We start from the raw sequence: 26,767 nt of genomic DNA on the forward strand, positions 1-26,767 counted from the left end.
ATGGTGATTGTTTGGCGAATACATTAAATACGCAATTACAAATTTAGCCATGTGAAGTGCCTCCATAATACATTAAGATATTAGGGATTAATATTATAACGAGTATAATATAATATTTATTATAGTACCTAATAATTAATAAAATTATTTGTACAATTATATAATAATATGATACTCAATAAGACGTCAATGGCCCGCCGTATCGTATTTTATGTAATGTGGTGAGGCGGGTCCAGCAAGACTATCGGAGTCCAGAGCGTGCGGCAGTAGCGGGAGCGAGAGCAGGCGGCGGTCGCGGTGCGGGCGCGGTGCGGGCGCGGCGTCGCTCACCCGGCCCGGGGAGCGCCGCCGGCTGCCGGCCGCCTGCCAACAATCAGCTACTTGGTACACTTTTAATTCAACAAAAACTATGTTCACCTCCCCCGTCGCGTTCGAGACGATTCACTAAATTATGGTGAATCAATGTCCTCGATGGTAGCTACCATCGAGGAAATTGATTCCTAGGCAGTCGACAGACCAAAGTCATTTAGTCAATAAAATACATACAATTTAAAGGCCGGCAACGCACCTGCAGCTCTTCTGATGTTGCGAGTGCCCATGGGCGACGGTAGTTGCTTACCATCAGGTGACCCGTTTGCTCGTTTGCCCCCTTATTTAATAAAAAAAAAAATTGTGATCTGTCGGCTGGGTTTGATGTAACGCGTTACGCGACCGTACTACTTATTTAATTGTACCGTTCAAAAGTTTTTGCCCACCCTATATTTTGCGGGATACATAAAAAGTAAAAGCAATATGATCGAGTTTGATAATTATATTTTAAAGAACATAATATTATTTGGATTAAAATATAGTAGTATAGTCTGCAACGGTTCCTTATTAAAATTTTTAATTTATTCATATTACCTTCTTTTGCTTTTATTATTTCTTTGCACAATCTTGGCATTCTTAGTAACATTTCGACAAATAATTGATTTCTATTTGGTCCCATTAAATTTTTCAGGATATTTCAAAGGTGTGTTGTCATAATAGGAGTGTCCTATTTTCTCTACGAATAATAAAAACTAAGGAAAAGTAACTCCGTCAAAAAACATGCTCCACAATACTTGTCAAAAAAGTGTACCTTAGGTACACATTTCAATACATTTGCAATATTTAGGTGACCTTGAGCGGTACTAGGCTGACGTTACATGACAGATCAAAAGGAACCAAATTAAAAACGGTAATACGAGTAGTATGGGAGTTACGATTCCTAGTTTTTATTATTCGTAGTATTTTCTTCTTTCTGACATCCCTGTCCCATTTATCCCACAACAATATAATCGGATTGAGGTTGTGCGACCGTGTTGGCCAAATCATTACGTTCAGTACACTCTTCCTTTCCAATTCTTCTAAATGCTGTATGTACAGCTTCAAGAAATACTTACTTGAGATCGTTGTCATGCTGGAAAATAAAATCCCAACAAAAACATGAAATGTAAAAGGTGCCAAGCTTTCATTGCATAAACTCAAACTCAAACTTTTTTATTCAGAATAAATTTTTGCAAATGTTCTCTGAACGTCTACAATTCTACATGATGCCTAGCACCGGTTCGGGAACTAACCCGGCGAAAAGAACAGGCGTAAGAAACTCGCACGGGGCCCACTTTTTTACCAAAAAAAGTGAGAAAAAATTAATCTTTTAAAATAAGGTTTAAAATGTTGTAACTTAAAATTATACAATGTCAACATACATACATAATTGTAAGTCATAAAATAATGCACAAATAGCCTTGCTCCTACTCGTGATGTGCCATCGTTTATGAAATCACTAGCTGTTGCCCGCGACTTCGTCCGCGTGGACTTCAGTTTATAGCGCGCGATGTCAACAAAATTGGTGTCAAAAGCTTTTATAAAAAAACCCTGGTACCCCTTAAATCAATACAGCTGTGCAGTGTGCACACAATGAGAATAAATTTTTTTTATATTAAACTTTATATTTTATTCCAAATTTTAAAGCTTATTTAGCCCTCCAATTACACAACTTTACCCATAAACTATTTATCATTGATAGGTTTAAGGTTACGTCACTGCACAGATAAAGTACTGAGTTATTTAATACCGTAGAATAGATATAAAAATCTTAAATGTAAGATTCACGTCTTATAGAAAGACTTTTGAGCAAGCGTCAGCGCGATGTAGAAGACGCACGGCGCCATCTATTATGAATTGTTGGAACTAACTTAATTTGAACAAATTTACGCATTTTCACCCCCATACAACCCTTTTTTCTAGTAAAAAAGTAGCCTATGTCCTATCTCAGGCTTTAGACTAGCTGTATACAAAATTTCATTACAATCGGTTCGGTAGTTTTGGCGTTTGACGTGAAAGCGAGACTGACAGACAGACAGACAGACAGAGATACTTTCGCATTTATAATATTAGTATAGATTATGTGCACACTGCACAGATGGTTTTGGGTATTTTGGATACACCAGAATGGCAGCGGCGAGGCGAGCACTTTAAGCGCTGCCATTCCGGTGTAGCGCGGCCCTAAGAGGGGTACCACTTACCAGGGTTTTAAAAAGTTTTAAAATTTGACACATATTTTGTTGACACCGCGCGCTATAAAAGTCCACGCGGACGAAGTCGCGTGCAACAGCTAGTTATGAATAAAAACAATATATAATAAAGTAGGTATGATTAGTTCTGAGTTCTGTTACAATAATGAAGTAAAATATAAAACGCCATCTGTTTTCATATATTAGAATTAAAATGTTGATTGCATTGATATATTTTCTGGATGGAATATAGGCCAACACGGTACACTCGAACTCCTTTATTTTAGAGCGCCTTCTGTTGTCAACTTGTCACATATATTAGAAATGCAGTAGGAGTTCTATAAGATAAGATAGATTGATTATTATTATACCAAGTGATTATATTATTAAACATAATATTCTAACGTATTAAAAACTATAAACAAAAACATACTAACTAATAAGTATGATTAGTTCCATGTTACAATGAAGTAAAAAATAAAACGCCATCTGTTAAATCGTATTAGAACTAAAATGTTCATTGCATCGATATATTTCTGGATTTTTTATAATATTATACATAAATTAATATATTTAAGATTTTTGAAATATTATTTTAATACACATCCAAGACCCAGGAACATTGAAAACTTTTTGTTCCGCCTGCGGGACTCGAACCCAGGACCCCCGGGATGAGCGCTGGCCACGCAATGCGAATTCATTTTCATCGATATTTTCATGGAAATATGATATTTTCCCACATCAAACATCCTTTCTCAGACTCTAGAATAACAAAATTTCATTGCAATCGGTTCAGTAGTTTTGGCGTGAAAGCGAGACAAACAGACAGAGATACTTTCGCATTTATAATATTAGTATGGATATATTATAATATCAAAAATTCAACATGCATAAAATTAGTTATCTCGTTAATTTGAAGGTTCAGTTATATGTAATTGTTGTGTAATTTCAAATAGCATTTTTAATTTCAAAGATTAGTTGCATATTAATAGTTTTCTCGTTATTTTGAAAGTTTATTTTAATTTTAACATGGTTTCTGAAATTGTTTTACTGGAAGTAGATGGCGGACTTCGACGTCATTGGGTGGTACACATGCCGGAAGATGGTTCATGCCTCTTGCATTCCTTGACGTATTTGATGTACGAAAAAATTGACTCTGACGTAGCGCTGCAAGTGAGGAGTAATATTGTGCAATATGTTGTAGATCACTGGAGTCTGGACTCAACTGCAACTTTGTACTTGTGCTGAGGACGGGGAGATCTATCTCGATTCCGATACTTATTCACGGGATATGTTGAACACAAATACTTACGGTGCAACCTCCGAACTCATGGCTGCTGCAGCTATTTATGCCTTTACTTTTGAGGTTTATTGTTCTAAGAGGCACGAGTAGCATTTAAAATCTCTACACATAAGTTAAAATGGGTGACTTGGCCATTTTGTTATTCGTCATGCTATGGGCTTTAAATTAAACATTACTTTTCTGTTGTACTTAATAACTTTTATATTTTCTGTAACAAAATAGCCAGGCCACCCATTTTAATTTATGTGTAGAGATTTTAAATGCTCCTCGTGCAGCTGACATATTATATTATGAAGTATTTTGCCGCGACTTTAGTGTAAAATTAAGGTTTTTAGATTTAGGGCTGAGTTTGTAAGGTTAAAAACTTGGCTCTACATGAGATCTCACTACTTTTTGACACCGCGAACTATATGTTCTCATCTTGGCAACATTTTTTCCTTGAAAATGTTTTTGATAGGATATAATATAGCCTATAGTCTTACTCGATAAATGATCTATCTAACACTGAGATATGTTTTTAAGTCGGACCTGTAGTTCCTGAGATTGACGCGTTCAAGCAAACATACTCTTCAGGTTTATAATATTAGGTAGGTATAGATTTTTTTTTAATTATTGCTTGACAAACTCGAGTCTCGATCTAAAAGACTATGAAATGGTATAATATGGTAGTGATGATGAAGATGATGATGATGAATGTAATTTGCATTATAAGTAAGTTGCTTTCTGTTCTTAACCCTCGGTTGGTCGCGTGGGGTCTTTAAAAGCCCGGAGTTTGCAAAACGAGAAAAACCTATATTTAAATTAATCGTAGCAACTCGGCTCTTTAGGTAGCTTCCTAAAAAGAATTATATTTCGATATAATTGCCACTCATCTGAGTTCGCGTGCGTGTATTGTGTGTTATAGATGTGTTTATTCACGCTGGGGTCTTTAAAGACCCCAGGTGACCAACCGCGTAACTAAATATGATTTGATATTTTCATACATTTTTCACACCGAAATGGATTTATGTTGTGATTTTTATTGTATTTTAATAATAAACCAATAAAAATGCTCGAGTGTTGGTTCTTATTGTTTTATATCGCTTGTAAGGAATTATAGACGCACTTTTCTAAAAATGCGTATTTTGCTAAGTACCTAGACCAAAATGATGATGATTATTTTTTAACCCCCGACAAAAAAGAAGGGTGTTATAAGTTTGACGTATCTGTCTGTCTATCTGTCTGTCTGTCGGTCTGTCTGTTTGTCTGTGTGTGTATCTGTCCGTGGCATCGTAGCATCCAAACGGGTGGACCGATTTCCAAATCGGTCCACCCGTCATGTCAGCTTTCAAACAAAAAAAACTAGATCCATCTAGTTTTTTTTGTTTGAAAGCTGACATGATCGAGAGTGTTCTTAGCTATAATTCACCATCATCAGCCTGCTCAGTGCTGGACAATCAGGATTTATCTGGTTTATGAAAGGCCGTTAGCAACTTGTAGTCGTTTGATGGGTTTTATATTTCATTCTAGTTCGTGACATTTGTGAAAATACTATATACGTATACACATAATAATGCAAAGTTGACCTGGTGCTGCAGCATCACCTGGTAATCAATAGGATATCCAATTCCTCGCCAAATTAGAGCAGAGGTTTCGTGTTTGGGCTCATTTTAATTGCGACAACCAGTAAGAAGTAGATAAAGTACAAACAGTAAATATTTACATGCTGCCGCTGCAGCATCACCTGGATTCTATAGGAACCGAGATTCTTATGAACCCAAAGTGGAGGTTTCATGTTTGGGCTCATATTAACGGCCTCATCGAAAAGGACATTGATAGATGGTAATCATGAGAATATGATTCTGTTGATAGGAATTATTCTGCACTATAACCAACACAAGTTTAAAAAGTATGAAATAAAATAAAATTAAGAAATTTAATAAACCCCCGCCAAAACAACTTTAAAAAGTAATGAAATAACATTTACTATCTTTAAGTTCAAATAATTCCTAACTTGTGTAAAGTAATAGTTTAGTCCATAATTGTTGTCAAGGTGTGTCGGGGGACCGCTAATGTAGATGTTTGATTTCGATAAAAAGTTTAAGGATCAATTCACAGCGATCTGAATCGAGATAGGTAATCAGCGACTTGGCGGTTGTAGGTTGTAGTTTACTTGGCAGTCCCCCGACACACCGTGACAACAATTATGGACTAAAATATTACTTTACACAAGTTAGGGATTATTTGAACTTAAAGATAGTAAATTATATTTCATTACTTTTTAAAGTTGTTTTGGCGGGTTTTTTTTTAAATTTCTTAATTGGTGATGATTAGAAACTAATTGTCGGTATATTTACCATACGTTTAAAGTATTTAAACAGGAAAATGTATAAAACATGGTAAGTTTTGGTGCTGAAAATTTGTCAATCTTAAAACATTCTATAGTTTATATGTTATTTGGACTTAGCTTTTTAAACTTTTATCTAAGTTATAGGAAATTTAACTATTATTTCAGTTATCAACAAGTTTTAACACAATGTTAAAATTATGTTGATTTTTTTTTAATTTTCCTATCTTAGGGTATCCACTTGAAATTTTTTGACTTCTATTTTTGAATTGTGAGTTTTTGATATAAATATTTAAAATATTATTATTATTTTTATTAAATCTGATTTATATTGAATCAAATAACAATAATACATAGAAAAAAGTTAAGAAATATTTGAATTTATACCATTTTCATGACATTTAATTTTCGCTAATGTTTCCCTATAAGTTTTGAGGAGTTCCCTCGATTACTTATGGATCCTTCATCAGATCACCACTTTTGTGAATATAATACCAAATTGGGATGATACCCTATATACCAAAAGAAAAATTTTGAAAATCGGTTAACAAACGGCGGAGTAATCGTTGAATATAAGAAAACGAACATAACACCTCCCCCATTTTGGAAGTCGGTTAAAATTGTAGCCTATGTGTTATTCTGATGTATAAGCCATATTATTGTAAAGTTTCATTAAAATCCGTTCAGTAGTATTTGCGTGAAAGAGTAAAAAACATCCATACATCCACACATCCATACATCCAAACAAACTTTTGCCTTTATAATATTAGTAGGACTAGTAGGATATTAGTAGGACTAGTAGGATTATAATTGGGATATATCTATACTATAATATTATAAAGCGGAAGAGTTTGTTAGTTTGTTTGTTTGTTTGTTTGAACGCGCTAATCTCAGGAACTACCGGTCCGATTTGAAAAATTCTTTCAGTGTTAGATAGCCCATTTAGCAAGGAAGGCTATAGGCTACACTTAATCACGCTAAGACTAATAGGAGCGAAAAAATTGGGGTAAGTGTGGAAGAAACGGGGGCAAATTATTTGAAAGGGCTTATTTGAACGCGCTAATCTCAAGAACTACTGGTCCGATTTAAAAAATTATTTCAATGTTAGATAGCCAATGGGCTATGGGCTATTCGATAAATGTATCGAGAAAGGTTATAGGTTATATTTCATCACGTTAAACTTAATAGGAGCGAAGAAATAGAGAAAAGTGTGGAAAAAACGGGGGAAATTATTTTAAATGGCTTTTTTGAACGCGCTAATCTCAGGAAGTCAGAACTGGTCCGATTTCCAAAATTCTTTCAATGTTAGAGAGTCCATTTATCGAAAAAGGCTATAGGCTATATCTTATCACGCAAAGACTAATAAGAGCGAAGAAATAGAGGAAAGTGTGGAAAAACGGGGGAAATTATTTGAAAGGGCTTATCTCACGAACTACTGGAGCAATGTTTCTGTTATTTGGCACAGATAAGAAGTAGACCACGTGAAAAATCATAGGCTATTTTTTGTGGACTAATTTGTCTGTGAAATATCTAATTTACGCGGGCGAGGCCGAATAGAACGTTATATTTCGCGTGGTCACGACATCACGCGTAATATATCCCCAAACCCCCCTTATTTCTAAAATACTAGGCCTTTGAAAAAAACACAGAGAATAGTTCTATACCTATAGATTACTGGAAAATATATAAAAAGTCTATGGTAGTTAAAGTAACACCGTTAAACGAGTACGAATGCTTATATTTCGCTGAATGGTCGCATGAAATACATAAAAATAGCATAGCAACAGTAAATAAAAGAGTTTAAAAATAAAATATTCCTTTTTATAAAGAAAATATACTATTCTTCACTTTTATCATACATGCCTTCCTCGATAAATGGACTATCTAACACTGAAATAATTTTTCAAATCGGACCAGTAGTTCCTGAGATTAGCGCGTTCAAACAAACTAACAAACTCTTCCGCTTTATAATGTTAGTATAGATTATTTCGTTCTTAGATATTTTTTATGTATCGACATATTCGAGGACAGCAGATCGTTTCGGGACATATATGCTTGAACTATAATAGGTAAGTACTTATATTAAAAAACAAAGCAAAATTTGACAGCCCGCTCTTAATCGGCATTGACCTGGTGTAGCGCGCTAGGGGCAGCGCCAGCATCGCGTCGTACGGGCCGCATCGACACGCCCGCTGCCCCCGGGCCCCCCGCGTGCCGCCGCCGACACCGGACCGCTTCCCGTATCTACTGCTCATGAAGAATCTACGGAAACGTAAGCACAGTCCACGTGTTATTTTATTTACTGTAATTAAACGGGAGAGCAAAAGCAGTAAAAAGTTATATACCGACCGGTCGTTCCGCGGCGACATGAAGCGCGGCGCCGGGGCTGAGCGGCCGTAGCGCGAGCCCAGCACGAAGCGCGCCTCCCGCGCTTCGCCCGCCGCCACCGCCTGCACGCCGGGCGCCAGGCCCGCCAGCTCGCCGCCCGCCGCGCGCGATTCCCGCGCTGCCCCCGCAGCGCAGCAGCACCAGCACAGCAGCAGCGTAGCACACGCTCGCCACGACATCGTGGTACCTAGTGATAAGAAATACGACTTCAGTAATACAGTAGATAGTTAAATTTATTGTTATTTGTTACACAAGTTGTACATAGACACAGATATACCAGTTTAGTTACAAGTTGAGTCTCATCGATAGCTTGGCAATGGAATGAATCCCTCTAACATCGCTATTCGCTAGGCTTTTTTAAATACCCCAAAACTATTATACAATTCAACAACTATTTTTCTTAGTTTTACTTTACAAAGTATGTATTACTAGATGGCCCGCGCGGCTTCGCCCGCGTAAATTAGGAAGTTTACAGAAACCGTACATTTTCTCATAAAAAATATTTCCCCCGTTTTTCCCAAATTTTCCTGAGTTTCTTCGCTCGTATTAGTCTTAGCGTGATAATATAATATTGTTACGTGCTAGGGTTCGAGGATTTGGAGAGAAAGACCTGGTGACTCTCTTGAAGACTTTATTAACACTGCACTAAACACTAGGTCACAACACTTAGCACTAGGTCCAATCACTAAGCACTATCACTGTCCTAGGTCGTAGCCAAGTCGTAGGTTTCACTGGTTCACTCACTATTGATCACTTGTGTTCACTCCGAAATCGCCTTGATGATCGCTCGAACCGAACTGAACTGCCGGGCCTGCCTGCGGCTCTTTTTATATGGCGAGACGAATTCCAGAAATTTCGCGATTCACGTAAACAAGTAAACAACCGTGGGAAATTTCTAGGAGGCTCGGGCATGTACCACAATAAAACTGCCGTCCTTGCGATAAGTGCAGTAAGTTGAATTTAATTTAGACCTTATGGACTCAGTCATAAGGTCTAAATTCAAACACGCTATCAAATAAAAGGTAAACACGTAAACAAATATAAGACCTTTCTAGAAGGTTCGAGTATGTACTTGCGCACCACGTGTCCGTATACCATGTACCGTAACAATATTATAGCCTATAGTCTTACTCGATAAATGATCTATCTAACACTGAGATAAGTTTTTAAATCAGACCTGTAGTTCCTGAGATTGACACGTTCAAGCAAACATACTCTTCAGGTTTATAATATTAGGTAGGTATAGATTTTTTTAAATTATCGCTTGACAAACTCGAGAAAAATTTTGAAAATCGGTTTACAAACGGCGGAGTAATCGTTGAATATAAGAAAACGAACATAACACCTCCCCCATTTTAAAAGTCGGTTAAAATTGTAGCCTATGTATTATTCTGATGTATAAGCTATATTATTGTAAAGTTTCATTAAAATCCGTTCAGTAGTATTTGCGTGAAAGAGTAACAAACATCCATACATCCACACATCCATACATCCACACATCTACACATCCACACATCCATACATCCATACATCCAAACAAACTTTCGCCTTTCTAATATTAGTAGGATAATCGGCCAAGTGCGAGTTGGACTCGCGCACGAAGGGTTCTGTACCATTATATGTAGAGCAAATTTAGTCAAAAAATTGTTTTTTGTATGGGAGGCCCCCTTAATTTTTTATTTTATTTTAGTATTAAAATTAAATATTAAAGTACACATATAACTAAGGACTTTGAGAAAAATTCAAGTACTTACGGTAGGTACGGTGTTGCCATTTTTGATATAGAGCAAAAAAGGCGGCAACAGATATACATAACCTGTGAAAATTTCAACTCTCTAGCTATCACCGTTCTTGAGTTACAGCCTGGAGACAGACAGACAGACAGACAGACAGACAGATAGACAGACAGACAGACAGATAGACAGACAGACAGACGGACGGACAGATAACGAAGTCTTAGTAATAGGGTCCCGTGTTTACCCTTTGGGTACGGAACCCTAAAAAACTAGTACAATATTCTTAGATGAAGGATTGGTTTCGCGCGTGAGTAGTTGAGTAATTAGGTAGGACCCCTAAGCAGTATTAGCCCAGTACCTACAGGGCCCCACAAATTCAAGATCCGCCCCTGTGCTAGCACGGCGACCAGCGGAAATGCGAAAGTATGGACAAACTGTGGAAATAAACCTAAGGTGCCGTTCCGATCTTTTTTCGTTCCGAAAAATTCAATTTTTTAATAGGGAGAGCCATACTTTGGCACGAATGGGCCGGCGCGACCGGAGAAATACCACGTTCTCACAGAAAAAGGGCGTGAAGCAGCGCTTGCGCTGTGTTTCGCCGAGTGAGTGAATTTACCGGAGGCCCAATCCCCTACCCTATTCCCTTCCCTACCCACCCCTACTCCCTTCCCTTCCCTCCCCTATTAGCCTATTCCCTCTTAGAAGGCCGGCAACGCACCTGCAGCTCTTCTGATGCTGCGAGTGTCCATGGGCGACGGAAGTTGCTTTCAATCAGGTGACCCGTTTGCTCGTTTGCCCCCTTATTTCATAAAAAAAATACTGTAAAGGGCCATAATCAAAATTGTATTAAAAGTATTTAACTGAATAAGGATTATTGCCGTATTGGTTAAAATCGCTTCGAAAATTAGCCATTATTTAAAGTTAAAAGTAAATGACAAAAAATGTTATTGTGGGATATCCTTATACGTATATACTATCGCGTTTTCTGTAGACCTTTTCAATGTGTACAATACTTGGTACATTATTTACATGAAGAATAGACCTGAAAGGTGAAAGGACATAGGTTTATTTTTTGCGGAAAAATGTACGGTTTTTCCGTGACATTCCTAAATTACGCGGGCGATGTATAGTGATTAGTGATACCCTTCCCGCAGCGCATCGCCGCTTTGGTAGCGCAGCGCCCACTTCGAAACGGGCGTACATCGCAATATTTTAATTTCGCCATAACTTCTAAACCAAACGTCCAATTTTTATAATTCAAAGACCAAATATATTCTCCACAAACTGTACTTAGTGATAAATCCGTTTATATGTAGTCCAATAAAAATCAAGATTTTTAAATAAAAAAATGGTTGTTGTGCCTCACTTGTCATAGATAGGTATGGTGTGTTGCGGATATTTTTGTAGATATCTATAAGATCTACATTTACTTAGAACATTGTATAGTTCTATCTTTTATAGTTTATTATTATAAATTTTCTGGTTGTTTCCGAAAAACTGAAATATCTTACGGAACCCTATATTTTCCAAAATAAAAAGTAGCCTATGTTACTCGTAAATAATGTAGCTTTCGAATGGTGAAAGAATTTTTAAAATCGGTCCTACTGGACCGATTTTAAAAATTCTGAATGAATAGGCTCAAAAACTACTGTTTTTGAGCCTATTCATTACAATTAAACAAACAAACAAACAAACAAAGTTTTCCTCTTTATAATATTAGTATAAACTACTGGAGCAATTTTTATGTTATTTGGCAAACATGAAGAATAGACCACGTTAAGGGACATAGGCTATTTTTTGCGGGAAAATGTACGGTCGCATGAAATTCCTAAATTACGCAAGCGAAGCCACGCGGTACATCTATATACAATGTGTCCCGACACCGGTGTCCGATCCTTTAATGTCATGATCTATGGCATATCTTATCGACAAATTGGCTCTCAAATTTTTTCTCTCTCTCACGGTTGTAAAATGGCAGCCATTTTAGTTTTTCTCGGGCGTTCACACTAATCTGACCAGTACTTCTCATGTAAATATCCTATGAAGATAAAAAAGGTCTCATTTGATAGCTAAACTTGTGGACTACGCGTAAGCAGGCAATATGTTACAAATTTTGTTCAATCAAACATAATAAAACCAAAGTTTAAGAAAAAAAAATGTGCATTTTTTAAGTAATGGCTTTTTGTATAAAATCTAGCACATTAAACTGGTTCTTTTTTATTTAAAAAAAAATAGAGGAGGTTTTCATCTTAAATAAATTATTTACTTCAATGCTCTAAGTCAGATAGTTCAGAAGTTATAACGATTTTCCTATGAAGTGTAGGTTAGATTAGTATGAAGCCAGAGATTTTTTTTTTTTAAGTTGGAGAAAAAAACATTTGAAAGCCAATTTGTCACTTAAATATGGCATAAATCATGAGTTCAATTTTTTTTTCTCCAACTTTTGAAAAAAAAAATCTCTGTCTTCATACTAATCTGACCTATACTTCATAGGAAAGTTGTTATAACTTTTAAACTATCTGACTTAACCTCTTCTAATTTCTTAAAATAAAAAAGAACCAGTTTATTGTGCTAGATTTTTCACAAAAAGCCATTACTTAAAAAAAGCACAATTTTTTTTCTTAAACTTTGGTTTTTCTATGTTTGATTCCACGAAATTTATAACATATTGCCTGTGTAAGCGTAGTCCACAAGTTTATCTATCAAATGAGACCTTTTTTATCTTCATAGGATATTTACATGAGAAGTACTGGTCAGATTAGTGTGAAAGCCTTGGAAAAACTAAAATGGCTGCCATTTTACAACCGTGAGAGAGAGACAAAATTTGAGAGCCAATTTGTCGATAAAATATGCCATAGATCATGACATTAAAGGATCGGACACCGGTGTCGGGACACATTGTATATAATAAAATCGTAGGAAAGTCAATACTGTACATTGAATGTTTTTGTACAATAAATAATACTTGGGACGTGATCTACTATACTAACGCGGACGAAGTCGCGGGCAACAGCTAGTATTATATAAGGTGCATTGGGGTAACTTCGGAAGAAAAAAAAAATGGGGATATTCCGAAAATGGCAAATAATTAACAAACAGAAAGTAATTTTGAGCTCTGGCTACATTAACCGAGACGCCAATTTAATCACCTCCCCCACTTCCTTTCCCTCGAGCCGTCAGCCGGCAGTGTATGTGCGCTAAGTTCATTTTTTCGCACCAAGTGCAATTTTATGATTTTTTTTGGGATTATCGAAATTATCTAAATTATCCCGTATTGTTTTACACAGAAATTAGGTAAGTTACGTAATATTTTGTTTGTTTTAAAGAAGCTTTGACGTTTTTTGCTTTCCTAAGAATAGGTTATGTTGCTCTAGCTATGATTTTTAATAAACATTCGAAATAACCCCAGTGGGGTAAATTTGTTAACGAAATTTCCCCAAAAATTTTTTCATAGTCTTTTGCAGGGGTGCGCAACATAATATAATATTCCGATTTGATGGTCCTAAAATATGGATTGTTCTATTTGTAGGACAAGGTTACTCTTGAATTATATCGTTTTAGTCGTTTTAGTTCACTAATCAACAAAACTTAGTTGACTACGGAACCCTAAAACGCACCTCTAACCAGCTGATTTTCTGTATATTGATAGGTTAATAGTTCTATCTCTGTTAGCTACCACTTTCGTTGTCTTTTTTATTGTTCTTATTCTATTTATTTCTTTGCTCCAAATGTTGAGGACATCTGCATCCCCGATGGGGTAATTTCGAAAATTTTTCGATACAAAACTTAGTTTGTTGTCTTCTATCTTTTATAGTTTAGGCAGCGTACGCAAAATAATTAATTTTTCTGGTTTTTTCTGAAAAACTGAAATATCTTACGGAACCCTATATTCTCCAAAATAAAAAGTAGCCTATGTTACTCGTAAATAATGTAGCTTTTTAATGGTGAAAGAATTTTTAAAATCGATCCAGTAGTTTTTGAGCCTATTCATTACAATTAAACAAACAAACAAACAAAGTTTACCTCTTTATAATATTAGTAAGTATAGAAGTAAGTATAGATAACTGTGCAAAATTTCATTCACCTACGATTCCCCATTTTTCGTCAAAAGCGATACTTACTAAGTTTTTGGCTCACGTATTATTATATAGATTGTTGTTTCCTTGGAAGTCGGGTTCAATTTTTTATTAAGTACTTACTTATAAGCAAAAAACTTTTTGAAAAAAAGCTTTTATTTGCTTTTACTTACTTTAAAAAGAAGAAAATAAATTTCCCCTTAAACATTCTAACTATTAAGTTATAACCTCAATATATTATACAATTTGCATGATAATAAAAGCTTGTCTAACTCTATCCTCCTACAAACTATATTCTCCTACGAGTACCTCGAATGACACGCCATATTGGATGTAGAATGACATAACATTCGTTTCCAAGTTACTCTCAATGAGCCCATTTATTTGATACCCATAATGCAGAAGTGCATTAAAATTAACCATAAATTAACTATATCCTCCTACGAGTACCTCGAATGAGACGCCACATTGGATGTAGAATGACATAACATTCGTTTCCAAGTTACTCTCAATGAGCCCTTTCGCGGATCGCGCATTCTGCCAAATTTACTGATCCACACTCGCAAAGTTCGCGACATGTTCGCAATGTTGCCACTTTTTATTTTTTCACTTTCTTGACGCACTATAGTTTGCGCCCTTGAGCCAAATTTATCTTACTTTATATTATAAACTAGATGTCCCACGCAGCTTCGCTCGCGTAAATTATTAGGAATTTTACGGAAATCGTACATTTTTTCGCAACAAAATAGCTTATCTCTCTTCACGTAGTCTACTCTATATATGTGCCAAATAACATACAAAATTGTTTTAGTAGTTCGTGAGATAAATAAATAAATAAATAAAACTTTATTTCAGACTAATTTTGTCCACCCTTGCTAATAATTTTCGGTTTTAACCAAATTTTCTCTGTTTCATCGGTTCTATCAGGTCCTATCAGGTCCTATCAGTCTTTGATAAATGAGCTATCTAACACTAAAATATTTTTTTATCGGACCAATAGTTCCTATGATTAACGTGTTCAATCAAACAAATAAATATTTTTTAAATCGCTTGACAAAATCGAATCTTGATCTAAATGACTATGAAAAGTACCAATGGGTCATAATAGGTTCATAATCATGGGATGCATATTATAACTTTATAAGGTATAATATGGTAGTGATGATGAATGTAATTTGCATAGTAGCATATGCTTTCTGTTCTTAAAGCAATGCAAAGGAGTTCTCTCAGCACCTTCCCAATCTAATCATGATATACCTTGGTGCAAAATCTTACTTGTTGATTGCATATGCTTAGACTACTTCCCACAAAACCTAAGTCACCACAATATGTTTCCATATACTTATAAAATTACATGTCCTGACTGACTGACTGACTGATTCATCATCGCTGAGCAAAAACTGTAAAAGTTACAGCCACGAAATTTGGTGAGTAGGGTTGTTTTATTAAGTAACACTCACTAAGGAAGGAATTTTGAAAATTTTACCCCGAAGGGGGTGAAATAAGGGTTGAAAGTTTTAATGAAAGTCCGTCATTTCTTGAGTTAGAAACATGAAATTTTATGTTTGGGTTACTGATTAAAAATGATTGGATACGTGTTTAAGCGTTTCTGAAAATTTTACCCTCAAGGGGGTGAAATAGGGGTTGAAAGTTTAAATGAAAGTCCGTCATTTCTTAAGTAAGAAACATGAAAGTTTATTTTTGGACTAGTGATTAAAAATGAATGGATAGGTATTTAAGCGTTTTTAGAAATTCTACCCCCAAGGGGGTGAAATTAAGTTGAAAGTTTGAATGAAAGTCCGTAATTTCTTGAGTTAGAAAGATGAAACTTTATTATTGTGCTACTGATTAAAAATGAATGAATACGTATTTAAGTGTTTTGGTAATTCTACCCCCAAGGGGGTGAAATTGGGGTAGAAAGTTTCAATGAAAGTCCGTCATTTCTTGAGTTACAAACATGAAAGTTTATTGACGTTCCTATGATTAACGTGTTCAATCAAACAAATAAATATTTTTTAAATCGCTTGACAAAATCGAATCTTGATCTAAATGACTATGAAAAGTACCAATGGGTCATAATAGGTTCATAATCATGGGATGCATATTATAACTTTATAAGGTACTAGCTGTTGCCCGCGACTTCGTCCGCGTGGACTTCAGTTTATAGCGCGCGGTGTCAATAAAATTGGTGTCAAAAGCTTTTTAAAACCCTGGTACCCCTTCAATCAAAATACCCAAAACAGCCGTGTAGTGTGCACATAATATGATTTTTTTTAATTAAACTTTTTTATACCTTTTAAAGCTTATTTAGCTTTATACAACTTAGCTGCATAATGCATTACACAACTTTAGCTTTGCCCAATAGCCAATACCCATAGGCCATTAAACTATTTAGGGCGGATTCGACCAAACAGGAGTAAAATTTTACTCGAGTATAACTGTCTCCTAATCTAAGTTTGCGTTTTTCCAACTTCTAATCCAAGAATGAGGTAACGGGAGTAAATAATTAAACGGGCTATTTTGGTGGAATAAATATTAAACTGAGAATAGTTGCTGAGAACTGAGAATAACAGGGTTCACCTGTCACGGTCGGTGTCATTGTGAACTATAATTGACATTTTATTTCATACTCTTTGAGTAACTTGGTAAAATGCAAACGATTATACCCTAGAGTAAATTAAAGGATTAAAATTATTCTCATGATAGTTATACTCGTGTAACTTCAAGTTTGGTCGAATCGGGCCTTAGTATTTATTATTGGTAGACAGTTGTTTCTGATTTCTATGTTGGTACGTGAGTTATTTAATAACATGTATAACAATCGAAAGAATCGAAAAGCCTAGTTTGACATGGTACCACCTCTTATAGAAATACGCATGAGCAAGCAATAGCGCGATCTAGGGAACTCTTGGTGCCATCTATTTTAAGTTTTTGGAACTAACTTAATTTGACCAAATTTACGCATTTTCACCCCCTTACAACCCCCTTTTCCAGTTAAAAGTAGCCTATATCCTTTCTCAGGCTTTAGACTATCTGTGTACAACATTTCATTACAATCGGTTCAGTAGTTTTGGCGTGAAAGCGAGACAGACAGACAGAGATACTTTCGCATTTATAATATTAGTATAGATAATATTCTAACGTATTAAAAACTATAAACAAAAACATACTAACTAATAAGTATGATTAGTTCTGTTACAATAAAGTAAAAATTAAAACGCCATCTGTTGAATCGTATTAGAACTAAAATGTTCGTATTAGAAATTGCATCGATATATTTCTGGATTTTTTATAATATTATACATAAAATATGTTTAAGATTTTTGAAATTTTATTTTAATATACATCCAAGACCCAGGAACATTGAAAACTTTTTGTTCCGCCTGCGGGACTCGAACCCAGGACCCCGGGATGAGCGCTGGCCACGCGCAATGCGAATTCATTTTCATCGATATTTTCATGGAAATAAGATATTTTCCCACATCAAAATGTAGCCTATGTCCTTTCTCAGACTCTAGAATAACTGTGTACAAAATTTCATTGCAATCGGTTCAGTAGTTTTGGCGTGAAAGCAAGACAGACAGACAGACAGACAGACAGACAGAGATACTTTCGCATTTATAATATTAGTATGGATAATATGGTAGTGATGATGAATGTAATTTGCATAGTAGCATATGCTTTCTGTTCTTAAAGCAATGCAAAGGAGTTCTCTCAGCACCTTCCCAATCTAATCATGATATACCTTGGTGCAAAATCTTACTTGTTGATTGCATATGCTTAGACTACTTCCCACGAAACCTAAGTCACCACAATATGTTTCCATATACTTATAAAATTACATGTCCTGACTGACTGACTGACTGATTCATCATCGCTGAGCAAAAACTGTAAAAGTTACAGCCACGAAATTTGGTGAGTAGGGTTGTTTTATTAAGTAGACACTCACTAAGGAAGGAATTTTGAAAATTTTACCCCGAAGGGGGTGAAATAAGTGTTGAAAGTTTTAATGAAAGTCCGTCATTTCTTGAGTTAGAAACATGAAACTTTATTTTTGGGTTACTGATTAAAAATGAATTGATACGTATTTAAACGTTTTTGGAAATTCTACCCCCAAGGGGGTGAAATTGGGGTTGAAAGTTTGAATGAAACTCCGTTATTTCTTGAGTTAGAAACATGAAATTTTATGTTTGGGTTACTGATTAAAAATGATTGGATACGTGTTTAAGCGTTTCTGAAAATTTTACTCTCAAGGGGGTGAAATAGGGGTTGAAAGTTTAAATGAAAGTCCGTCATTTCTTAAGTAAGAAACATGAAAGTTTATTTTTGGACTAGTGATTAAAAATGAATGGATAGGTATTTAAGCGTTTTCAGAAATTCTACCCCCAAGGGGGTGAAATTGAAGTTGAAAGTTTGAATGAAAGTCCGTCATTTCTTAAGTTAGAAACATGAAACTTTATTTTTGTGCTACTGATTAAAAATGAATGAATACGTATTTAAGTGTTTTGGTAATTCTACCCCCAAGGGGGTGAAATTGGGGTAGAAAGTTTCAATGAAAGTCCGTCATTTCTTGAGTTACAAACATGAAAGTTTATTGACGTTTGCTTAAATAGGTTCCGTTTTTACCCTTTGTATAAGGAACCACAAAAACAAAAAGGAGAAAACTATCCATATTTGTTATTATACTATGTTAACGCGGAAGAAGTCGCGGGCAACAGCTAGTAATATTATAAAGAAAATAAATATATTCTGTTCACTAAACAATGAGGAGCAAAACTGCCTTTTTATCCCGATAGGCGTCGCATCGTCGACTGACCGTAATTTGACATTAGAGCTGTCAAATCCAATACATTTTTTGTAAACAAGAGTAATAATTACCAATTTTCGTAAAAATGCCACAATGTTGTGCTTTCAGTTTTAAAAACTGGAGTTCATATATTTCCCAAAGACCCAAAGTGAAGAAAAAGTGGGGAAATGCCTTGTGAATAAAGAATTTCAAGGAAATAATATGGCACGCTTAAGTTCACTTCATTTCACAGAATATTTTGAAGGAAGTATTATACACAGGTAAGTTGTAAAATTATGATGTCTAGCCTAAGCTAAACTTATTATTTCCTAGACATACCTCTTACAAACAAACCAATAACAAGTTATAACATATATTTTCAGATGCTGAGCCATAAGAAACATTTTTAAGAAATACATAAAGAGCCTCTGTTATCTTACTGTTTATTAGCATAATTATGCAAGATCTATATGTGATTGACAAATAATGGGAATAGGCTATCTTATGACCAAGTGTTGAAGCAAATTCAAGACATGTTTGCTAATAAAAAGTTACTGTAAGGATTCCGCAGCTTGTAGTACCACAGTTGCAGCAAGTACTAAAATGTGTTCATACTGAGAGGATTATAGGATTAACCAATAGCAAGTCAAACTTTTTTTTGTTTCATGTGTTGTAACTTTAGAGAATGTATTATGAAAAATAAATAAAAGCTGATATCAATGATTGTTTGGTTTTATTACATTTAAATAATTTTTATACAATTATTTTTCAAAAACTGCTGGTTCAAGATAGTGGATGTAAGCCATGAATGACCATGACACAGACATATTTTTTGCACTTAGCAAGTGCACCATTTCCTGCAGCGCATTCACAATAGCATTCCTTTACACGTCTACACCTCCTTCTTGAGATACTTTAATGTCTACTAAATACATCACTTTTGCAAGCTTTGCATATTCTTCTTACGAAATAAATAGTGTCCCATGAGTAAGGGGCGGTCAGAAGATGTCTAGATTTGTATAAAAGTTAGCCGTTGGTTCCGTGTTCAATCTGTAAAAAGATGGAATGATATCTAAATATTTCACGTTTATCTGTGATAGTAAACAAATGTTAATAATGTATATACACATACCTTTACAGATATTCTATTTTTTCCTGCTTGCTGATGCTTGGAACAGGTTAATCGGCGTTCATGTCTCTGAATGTATTAGGGTGTGGGTAGTTATGAGAATTGTCCTTTTGCAAACCATCGTCAAAGTTTTGGTTCCGATCATACGCCTCCAATCTTGAAATAAAAACTCCTTATGAGGATAATATATTTAAACAAATTGTGAAATAAGAAATATAACCTAAAAATATTACTATGTTTACCTTTGGCTCAGATCGGGTTTTTGCTTACCACTGACGCATTTCTCTTACGAAGCTCACTTTTCAGCTCAGTCACAGTAAACAAAGAATATATTTTAAGATCGTTAACACAAAGAGAACATAGAAAATCGCAACCACTCATTTGACACTTGTAGTAAACAAAGGCCAGTCGCTGGTGGCTCCATCTGCTTCGAGCTTTTAGCTCCTCATTATGCTGGCATGTCTTGTATGGCAAAAGCCCTTATTAAAATAAAGATTTAAAAAAATCTCTTTGTCGCGGGACAGAAAACCGACAACAATCGGGGAACGGGCCGCGAAGTGCGAAACATATGCGAATCGGATCTCTCACTCATGCTTCGCAGGAATTTCGCGGCGCCGCGGCGGCGTCGCCGGTCGCGCACGGTTCGCGCGCGAGTGGGGATGCGGTCGGGGAACCAGCCGCGAAGTGCGAAAAATATGCGAACCGGATCCACACTCACGTTTCGCGGAAAAGTGGGGATGGGGCCAGAGAAGCATGCAGATTATGATTTTGAATCTTACTAGAACCATATCCGACATCGGTCCATTTTTAAAAGGCGGGGGTTTTCTTATTATCCGACTGCCAGGAGGGTTATGTGTTTGGCGCGTATCTTGTATGTTTGTAATATTCTTTATTACCATGTATCTCCAGAACCGCTAAACGGATTTTCACAATTGAGGTATCGTTAGATTTGTCTTAATGACCCAAGTGTTCTTAGATAGGTGACATTAAAAACAAACAAAATGGCAGATGTTTGACGCCATATTGTGAGGAAAAAAAATTAAAATTCTACCAAGCATATCGAATGGTGTATCAAAATAAAGATTTTAAACACTGATTCTAAATATGTATATAACTTGCAGTTTTAATATTAAATGGAACAATAAATCTACACTAATATTATAAAGTGGAAAGATTTGATTTTTTGTTTGTTTGGTTTCGAAATTACTGGACCGATTTGAAAAATTCTTTTACCATTGGAATTCTATATTATAATTCGCTGAACATAGGCTGAATTTTATTTTCGAAAAAAATAGGGTTCCGTAAGATATTTGGGTTCTTCGGACGCAAGGTGTAAAAAATCAACCAGAAAAGTTACTTATTTTACGTACGCTGCATAAACTATAAAAGATAGAACCATAAAATGTTCGAAGTATTTGTAGAACTTATAAATATCTACAAAAAAGTCCGCGACACACTATACGTATCTACCTACGTCGAGTGAGGCACAATAACCATTTTTTTTATTTAAAAATCTTGAATTTTTTGGTCTACATTTAAACGCGTTTATTTTACTCTGTGAATTGACCTGGGAATCATTTTGCTGACCGAGTCTTTCCTGGGTACGCTTTTTGCAGCGCTCACCGACATCCACGCGGGCGGAGCCGCGGTCAACCGCTAGTAATAAAATAAGAAAAAACCAAAATCCGCCTGTATGGATAAATACGTAATTAAAAATTAACTGACATTACTGAAACAAGATGAAAATTCAATGACAAAGTATTAAAAAAACAATGATTTGGTACTTAAAACTAGAAACATACATTGAAACAGTACCAAACCTATGTACCTATTATAACGTATTGTACCTACCTACACTTAGAAATATCAGCACGGTAGTTTTTCAATTTTGTATTAGATTTATTGTCGAAATGGTTAGATGGCTACAACTAAAAAGTCGAAAATAAAATTAATTAATTAAAAATGAAAAAACCCGACTGCAAAAAATGTTAACTAAAAAGAACGAAACAAGACATAATTCTGCCGGAGGCATCGAATCCATGTTTTAATTGATACGACTCTTGCTTACGAGTTTCATGCCAGGATAAAATATAGAAGGTTACATAGAAAAATGTAGAAGAAGAAAGTGGATTATAAAATGCAGTCGGAGGCATAATATTTCATGATTTATAAATAAAATATGTTGAACTTGGTGCGACAAGCCTCCGACTGCATTTTATAATCCACTTTCTTCTTCTACATTTTTCTATGTAACCTTCTATATTTTATCCTGGCATGAAACTCGTAAGCAAGAGTCGTATCAATTAAAACATGGATTCGATGCCTCCGGCAGAATTATGTCTTGTTTCGTTCTTTTTAGTTAACATTTTTTTTAACCCCCGACAAAAAAGAGGGGTGTTATAAGTTTGACGTGTCTGTCTGTCTGTCTGTCTGTTTGTCTGTGTGTGTATCTGTCCGTGGCATCGTAGCATCCAAACGGGTGGACCGATTTTGATCTAGTTTTTTTTGTTTGAAAGCTGACATGATCGAGACTGTTCTTAGCTATAATTCATCATCATCAGCCTGCTCAGTGCTGGACAATCAGAGTTTATCTGGTTCATGAAAGGCCGTTAGCAAGTTGTAGTCGTTTTAGGGGTTTTATATATCATTCTAGCTCGTGACATTTGTGAATATACAATATACGTGTACACATAATAATGGAAAGTTGACCTGGTGGCTGCAGCATCACCTGGTAATCAATAGGATATCCAGTTCCTCGCCAACTTAGAGCAGAGGTTTCGTGTTTGGGCTCATTTTAATTGCGACAACCAGTAAGAAGTAGATAAAGTATAAATAGTAAATATTTACATGCTGCTGCTGCTGCAGCATCACCTGGATTCTATAGGAACCGAGCTTCGTATGAAACCAAAGTGGAGGTTTCATGTTTGGGCTCATATTAACTGCCTCATCGAAAAGGACATTGTTAGATGGTAATCATGAGAATATGATTCTGTTGATAGGAATTATTCTGCACAATAACCAACACAAGTTTAAAAAGTATGAAATAAAATTAAATTTAATTTAAAAAAAAATTAAATTTAAAAAAAACCCCCGCCAAAACAACTTTAAGAGGATACACCAGGGGTTAGAGAAATGAAAAAAAAGCACGTGTAATATCTATAGCTGTCTCCCTTACCTCAAGCCTATACCGCAGAACGCGATAGAGACAACTGCAGAAAATCCAGAAAATCAACGATTCGTTGTCCCCTGATTCCTTCTCCAAAACTTAACCGATTTAAGCACTTTTTTCATTAAAGATTAAAAAAAGGCTTGAGCTGTGTTCCTATGTTTTGCTTTTTTTGTATAATCTAGCCAAATCTGTTTTCTGGACGTTTGAACACAGCGGAAAATCTGGCCATTTTTTTGGGTTTTAGAACGTTCATATCTTATTTAATAATTAAATTATGAAAAAAAGAAAACATAGGGACATCGTATTAGTGGCCGTAGATATTCAGGAAAAAAATTATAACTCTACTAGCATTATCCAGGGAGGAAACAGGGGACAACGTTTGTATGGAAAAAAGGGCGGTGTGGACTCCTCTTAAAAAGTAATGAAATAATATTTACTGCCTTTAAGTTCAAATAATTCCTAACTTGTGTAAAGTAATATTTTAGTCCATAATTGTTGTCAAGGTGTGTCGGGGGACCGCTAATGTAGATGTTTGATTTCACATAACAAGTTTTAGGATCATATTTTCACAGCGATCTGAATCGAGATAGGTAACCAGCGACTTGGCGGTTGTAGGTTGTAGTTTACTTGGCAGTTGGCGGTCCCCCGACATACCGTGACAGCAATTATGGACTAAAATATTACTTTACACAAGTTAGGAATTATTTGAACCTTAAAGGCAGTAAATATTATTTCATTACTTTTTAAAGTTGTTTTGGCGAGGGTTTTTTTAAATTTCTTAATTGCAGTCGGGTTTTTTGATTTTTATTTAAATATTAAAATTAATTCAGAATCATTCATTATCTGCATGCTTCTCTGAGTTGAAACTTAAACCCCATCACAGAATACGGTTGTCTTATTTTGCATATTCAACTCCATCCAGCGCCTTCTCTACAAGTGCAGTATAGCTTTTGAAACTGAAAGAAACCGTTTCTACGGTGACCATGCTACGCCTGCTAAACTCAGTTAAGAGTCGTTCACACGTACAAACTAGGGGTCCTGTGACCTGTCCACGGCAGATTCTAGGGATGTCATTCCGTACATTGTACTACAGAACAGAGATCTGCGTTTAAGTACGTTGTAATTTTGTGCAGGTACGTCTTTAAGCGCTCGGCCGCCCCCGGGAACCATCCCCGCTACGCTTAACTACGTACTAAACGTTTTATGGGAGCTTCGATGGCGCTCTCGATGGATCTCGGCGGCCAGAGCTAGCGACATCGGACAACTGACCGGTTTACGGCCCAATTGTATCGAGCGGGCTGCGGGACCCTCTACACCTCTGCTCTACCCTCTCCAGTAAAAGCCAAGAGCAGTGGTCCTCAATCTTTCTTTTAAACGGGTCATATTATTACACGTTTTGATCTTGGTGTCGCGGGCGGCACTAAAATTTTTTAGGGTTTAAAAATTACGTTCTTTAAAATTAGCAATTTATAAATTAAGAAATTAAAAAAAACCCGCCAAACAACTTTAAAAAGTAATAAAAAAATAAATTATATTTTACTGACTTTAAGTTTAAATGTGGCCGGCCTCGAAAAAGGTGGCGCGATGAGCTTGACAACTACGAGCCAGGGCCCGTACCACGAAATGCTTTTGAGAATGTTGCGTCCTACTCTAACAAACGTGAAATGACGTTGTTAGAGCAGGACGCGGCTTTCTCGTCCGATTGTTTGAGTCTCAAAACGGTTTCGTAGTAGGGCTACAGGTTGGCCTACGGCTGCGTTGGATCGACAGAACTGGAAGACTTTGGGGGAGGCCTTTGACCAGCAGTTGGACAGCATAGGCTCTTAAAAAAAAGTTTAAATAATTCCTAAGTGTAAAGTGAAAGTCCTTAAACTTGTTATGCGAAATCAAACAGATATGTAGCGGTCCCCCGACACACCTTGACAACAATTATGGACTAAAATATTACTTTACACAAGTTAGGAATTATTTGAACTTAAGGGCAGTAAATATTATTTCATTACTTTTTACAGTTGTTTTGGCAGGGGTTTTTTTAAATTTCTTAATTTAATTTTATTTCATACTTTTTAAGCTTGTGTTGGTTATAGTGCAGAATAATTCCTATCAACAGAATCATATTTTCATGATTAGGTACCATCTATCAATGTCCTTTTCGATGAGGCCGTTAATATGAGCCAAAACATGAAACCTCCACTTTGGGTTCATACGAAGCTCGGTTCCTATAGAATCGTGATGCTGCAGCAGCAGCATGTAAATATTTACTGTTTATACTTTATCTACTTCTTACTGGTTATCGCAATTAAAATGAGCCCAAACACGAAACCATTGCTCTAAGTCTTTCTAAGTAATTGGTGAGGAGTAATTGGGTATCCTATTGATTACCAGGTGATGCAGCACCATCAACTTTCTATATCTTCTTGCCTAGTATGGATTTGTTTTTTGAACGACTTCCAAAAAGGAGGAGGTAATACGTTCGGCTGTATGTATTTTTTTTTATGTAGGTTCAACGATTACTCAGCCGTTTGTGGTCCGATTTACAAAATTCTTTTTGTGTTGTATAGGGTTTGACTCGAATTTGATACCATGTTCATAAAAGTGGTGACCTGCTGATGGGATCCATGAGTTATCGACGGAACTCCTCAAAATTTATATGGAAACATATGGTGATTTTGATTTTTTCTGAAGTGTTTCAGGCATATACTAAACTTACAAAAAGTAAGATTTTGCACCAGGATGTACCCTGGTTCCGAAGGTACCCAACAGAACATTTGAATCCTCATAGATACAAGTTCGAGGATTTTGGCTTTATTTAAACTACTCCAAGCAAAAGCCAATGAATTCTACATTATTTCTGCTGAACATAGGCTAAATTTTATTTTGGAAAAAATTGGGTATCCTAAGATATTTGGGTTTTTCGGTCGCCAGGTGTAAAATCAACCAGAAAAGTTACTTATCTTGCGTACGCTGCGAAAACTATAAGTAAAAGATAGAACCATAAAATGTTCTAAGTAATTGTAGATATTATAAATATCTACAAAAAAAGTCCGCGACACACTATACTTATCTATGTCGAGTGAGGCACAATAACCATTTTTTTATTTAAAAATCTTGAATTTTTTTGGACTACATTTAAACGCGTTTATTTTACTTGTGCTATTAATCTTTATGAAAATAAATTATTTCATCACTAAGTACAGTTTATGTAGATAACATTTGGTCCTTGAATGATTAAAATTGGACGTTTAGTTTTGAAATTATAGCGAAATTAAAAATATAACGATAGTGAGCGTCACCAAGCGGGGGTGCGCGTGTTGGAG

General features: G+C 35.8%; 1 protein-coding gene and 2 long non-coding RNA genes across 3 annotated transcripts; 1 reads left to right on the plus strand and 2 right to left on the minus strand.

The window, feature by feature from the left end:
* Positions 1-139: 139 nt before the first annotated feature.
* Positions 140-8,658, minus strand: LOC121737570 (the record flags this gene model as incomplete). Its single annotated transcript, XM_042129229.1, has 3 exons — positions 140-363; positions 8,297-8,428; positions 8,516-8,658. Coding segments are annotated over 3 exons (312 nt in total), but the record flags the coding sequence as incomplete, so codon positions are not given.
* Positions 8,659-19,130: 10,472 nt separating this feature from the next.
* Positions 19,131-19,798, plus strand: LOC121739923. The gene is made up of 2 exons (XR_006037507.1): positions 19,131-19,433; positions 19,536-19,798. It is a non-coding gene; the product is annotated as an uncharacterized LOC121739923 (long non-coding RNA).
* A 61-nt stretch (positions 19,799-19,859) lies between these two features.
* On the minus strand, positions 19,860-20,666 carry LOC121739922. Its single transcript, XR_006037506.1, has 3 exons — positions 20,524-20,666; positions 20,285-20,437; positions 19,860-20,202 (listed from the first exon to the last, which is right to left on the minus strand). It is a non-coding gene; the product is annotated as an uncharacterized LOC121739922 (long non-coding RNA).
* Between the last annotated feature and the right edge of the window lie 6,101 nt (positions 20,667-26,767).

This window comes from Aricia agestis, chromosome 2 (assembly GCF_905147365.1).
Source record: "Aricia agestis chromosome 2, ilAriAges1.1, whole genome shotgun sequence".
Taxonomy (NCBI): Eukaryota; Metazoa; Arthropoda; class Insecta; order Lepidoptera; family Lycaenidae; genus Aricia; species Aricia agestis.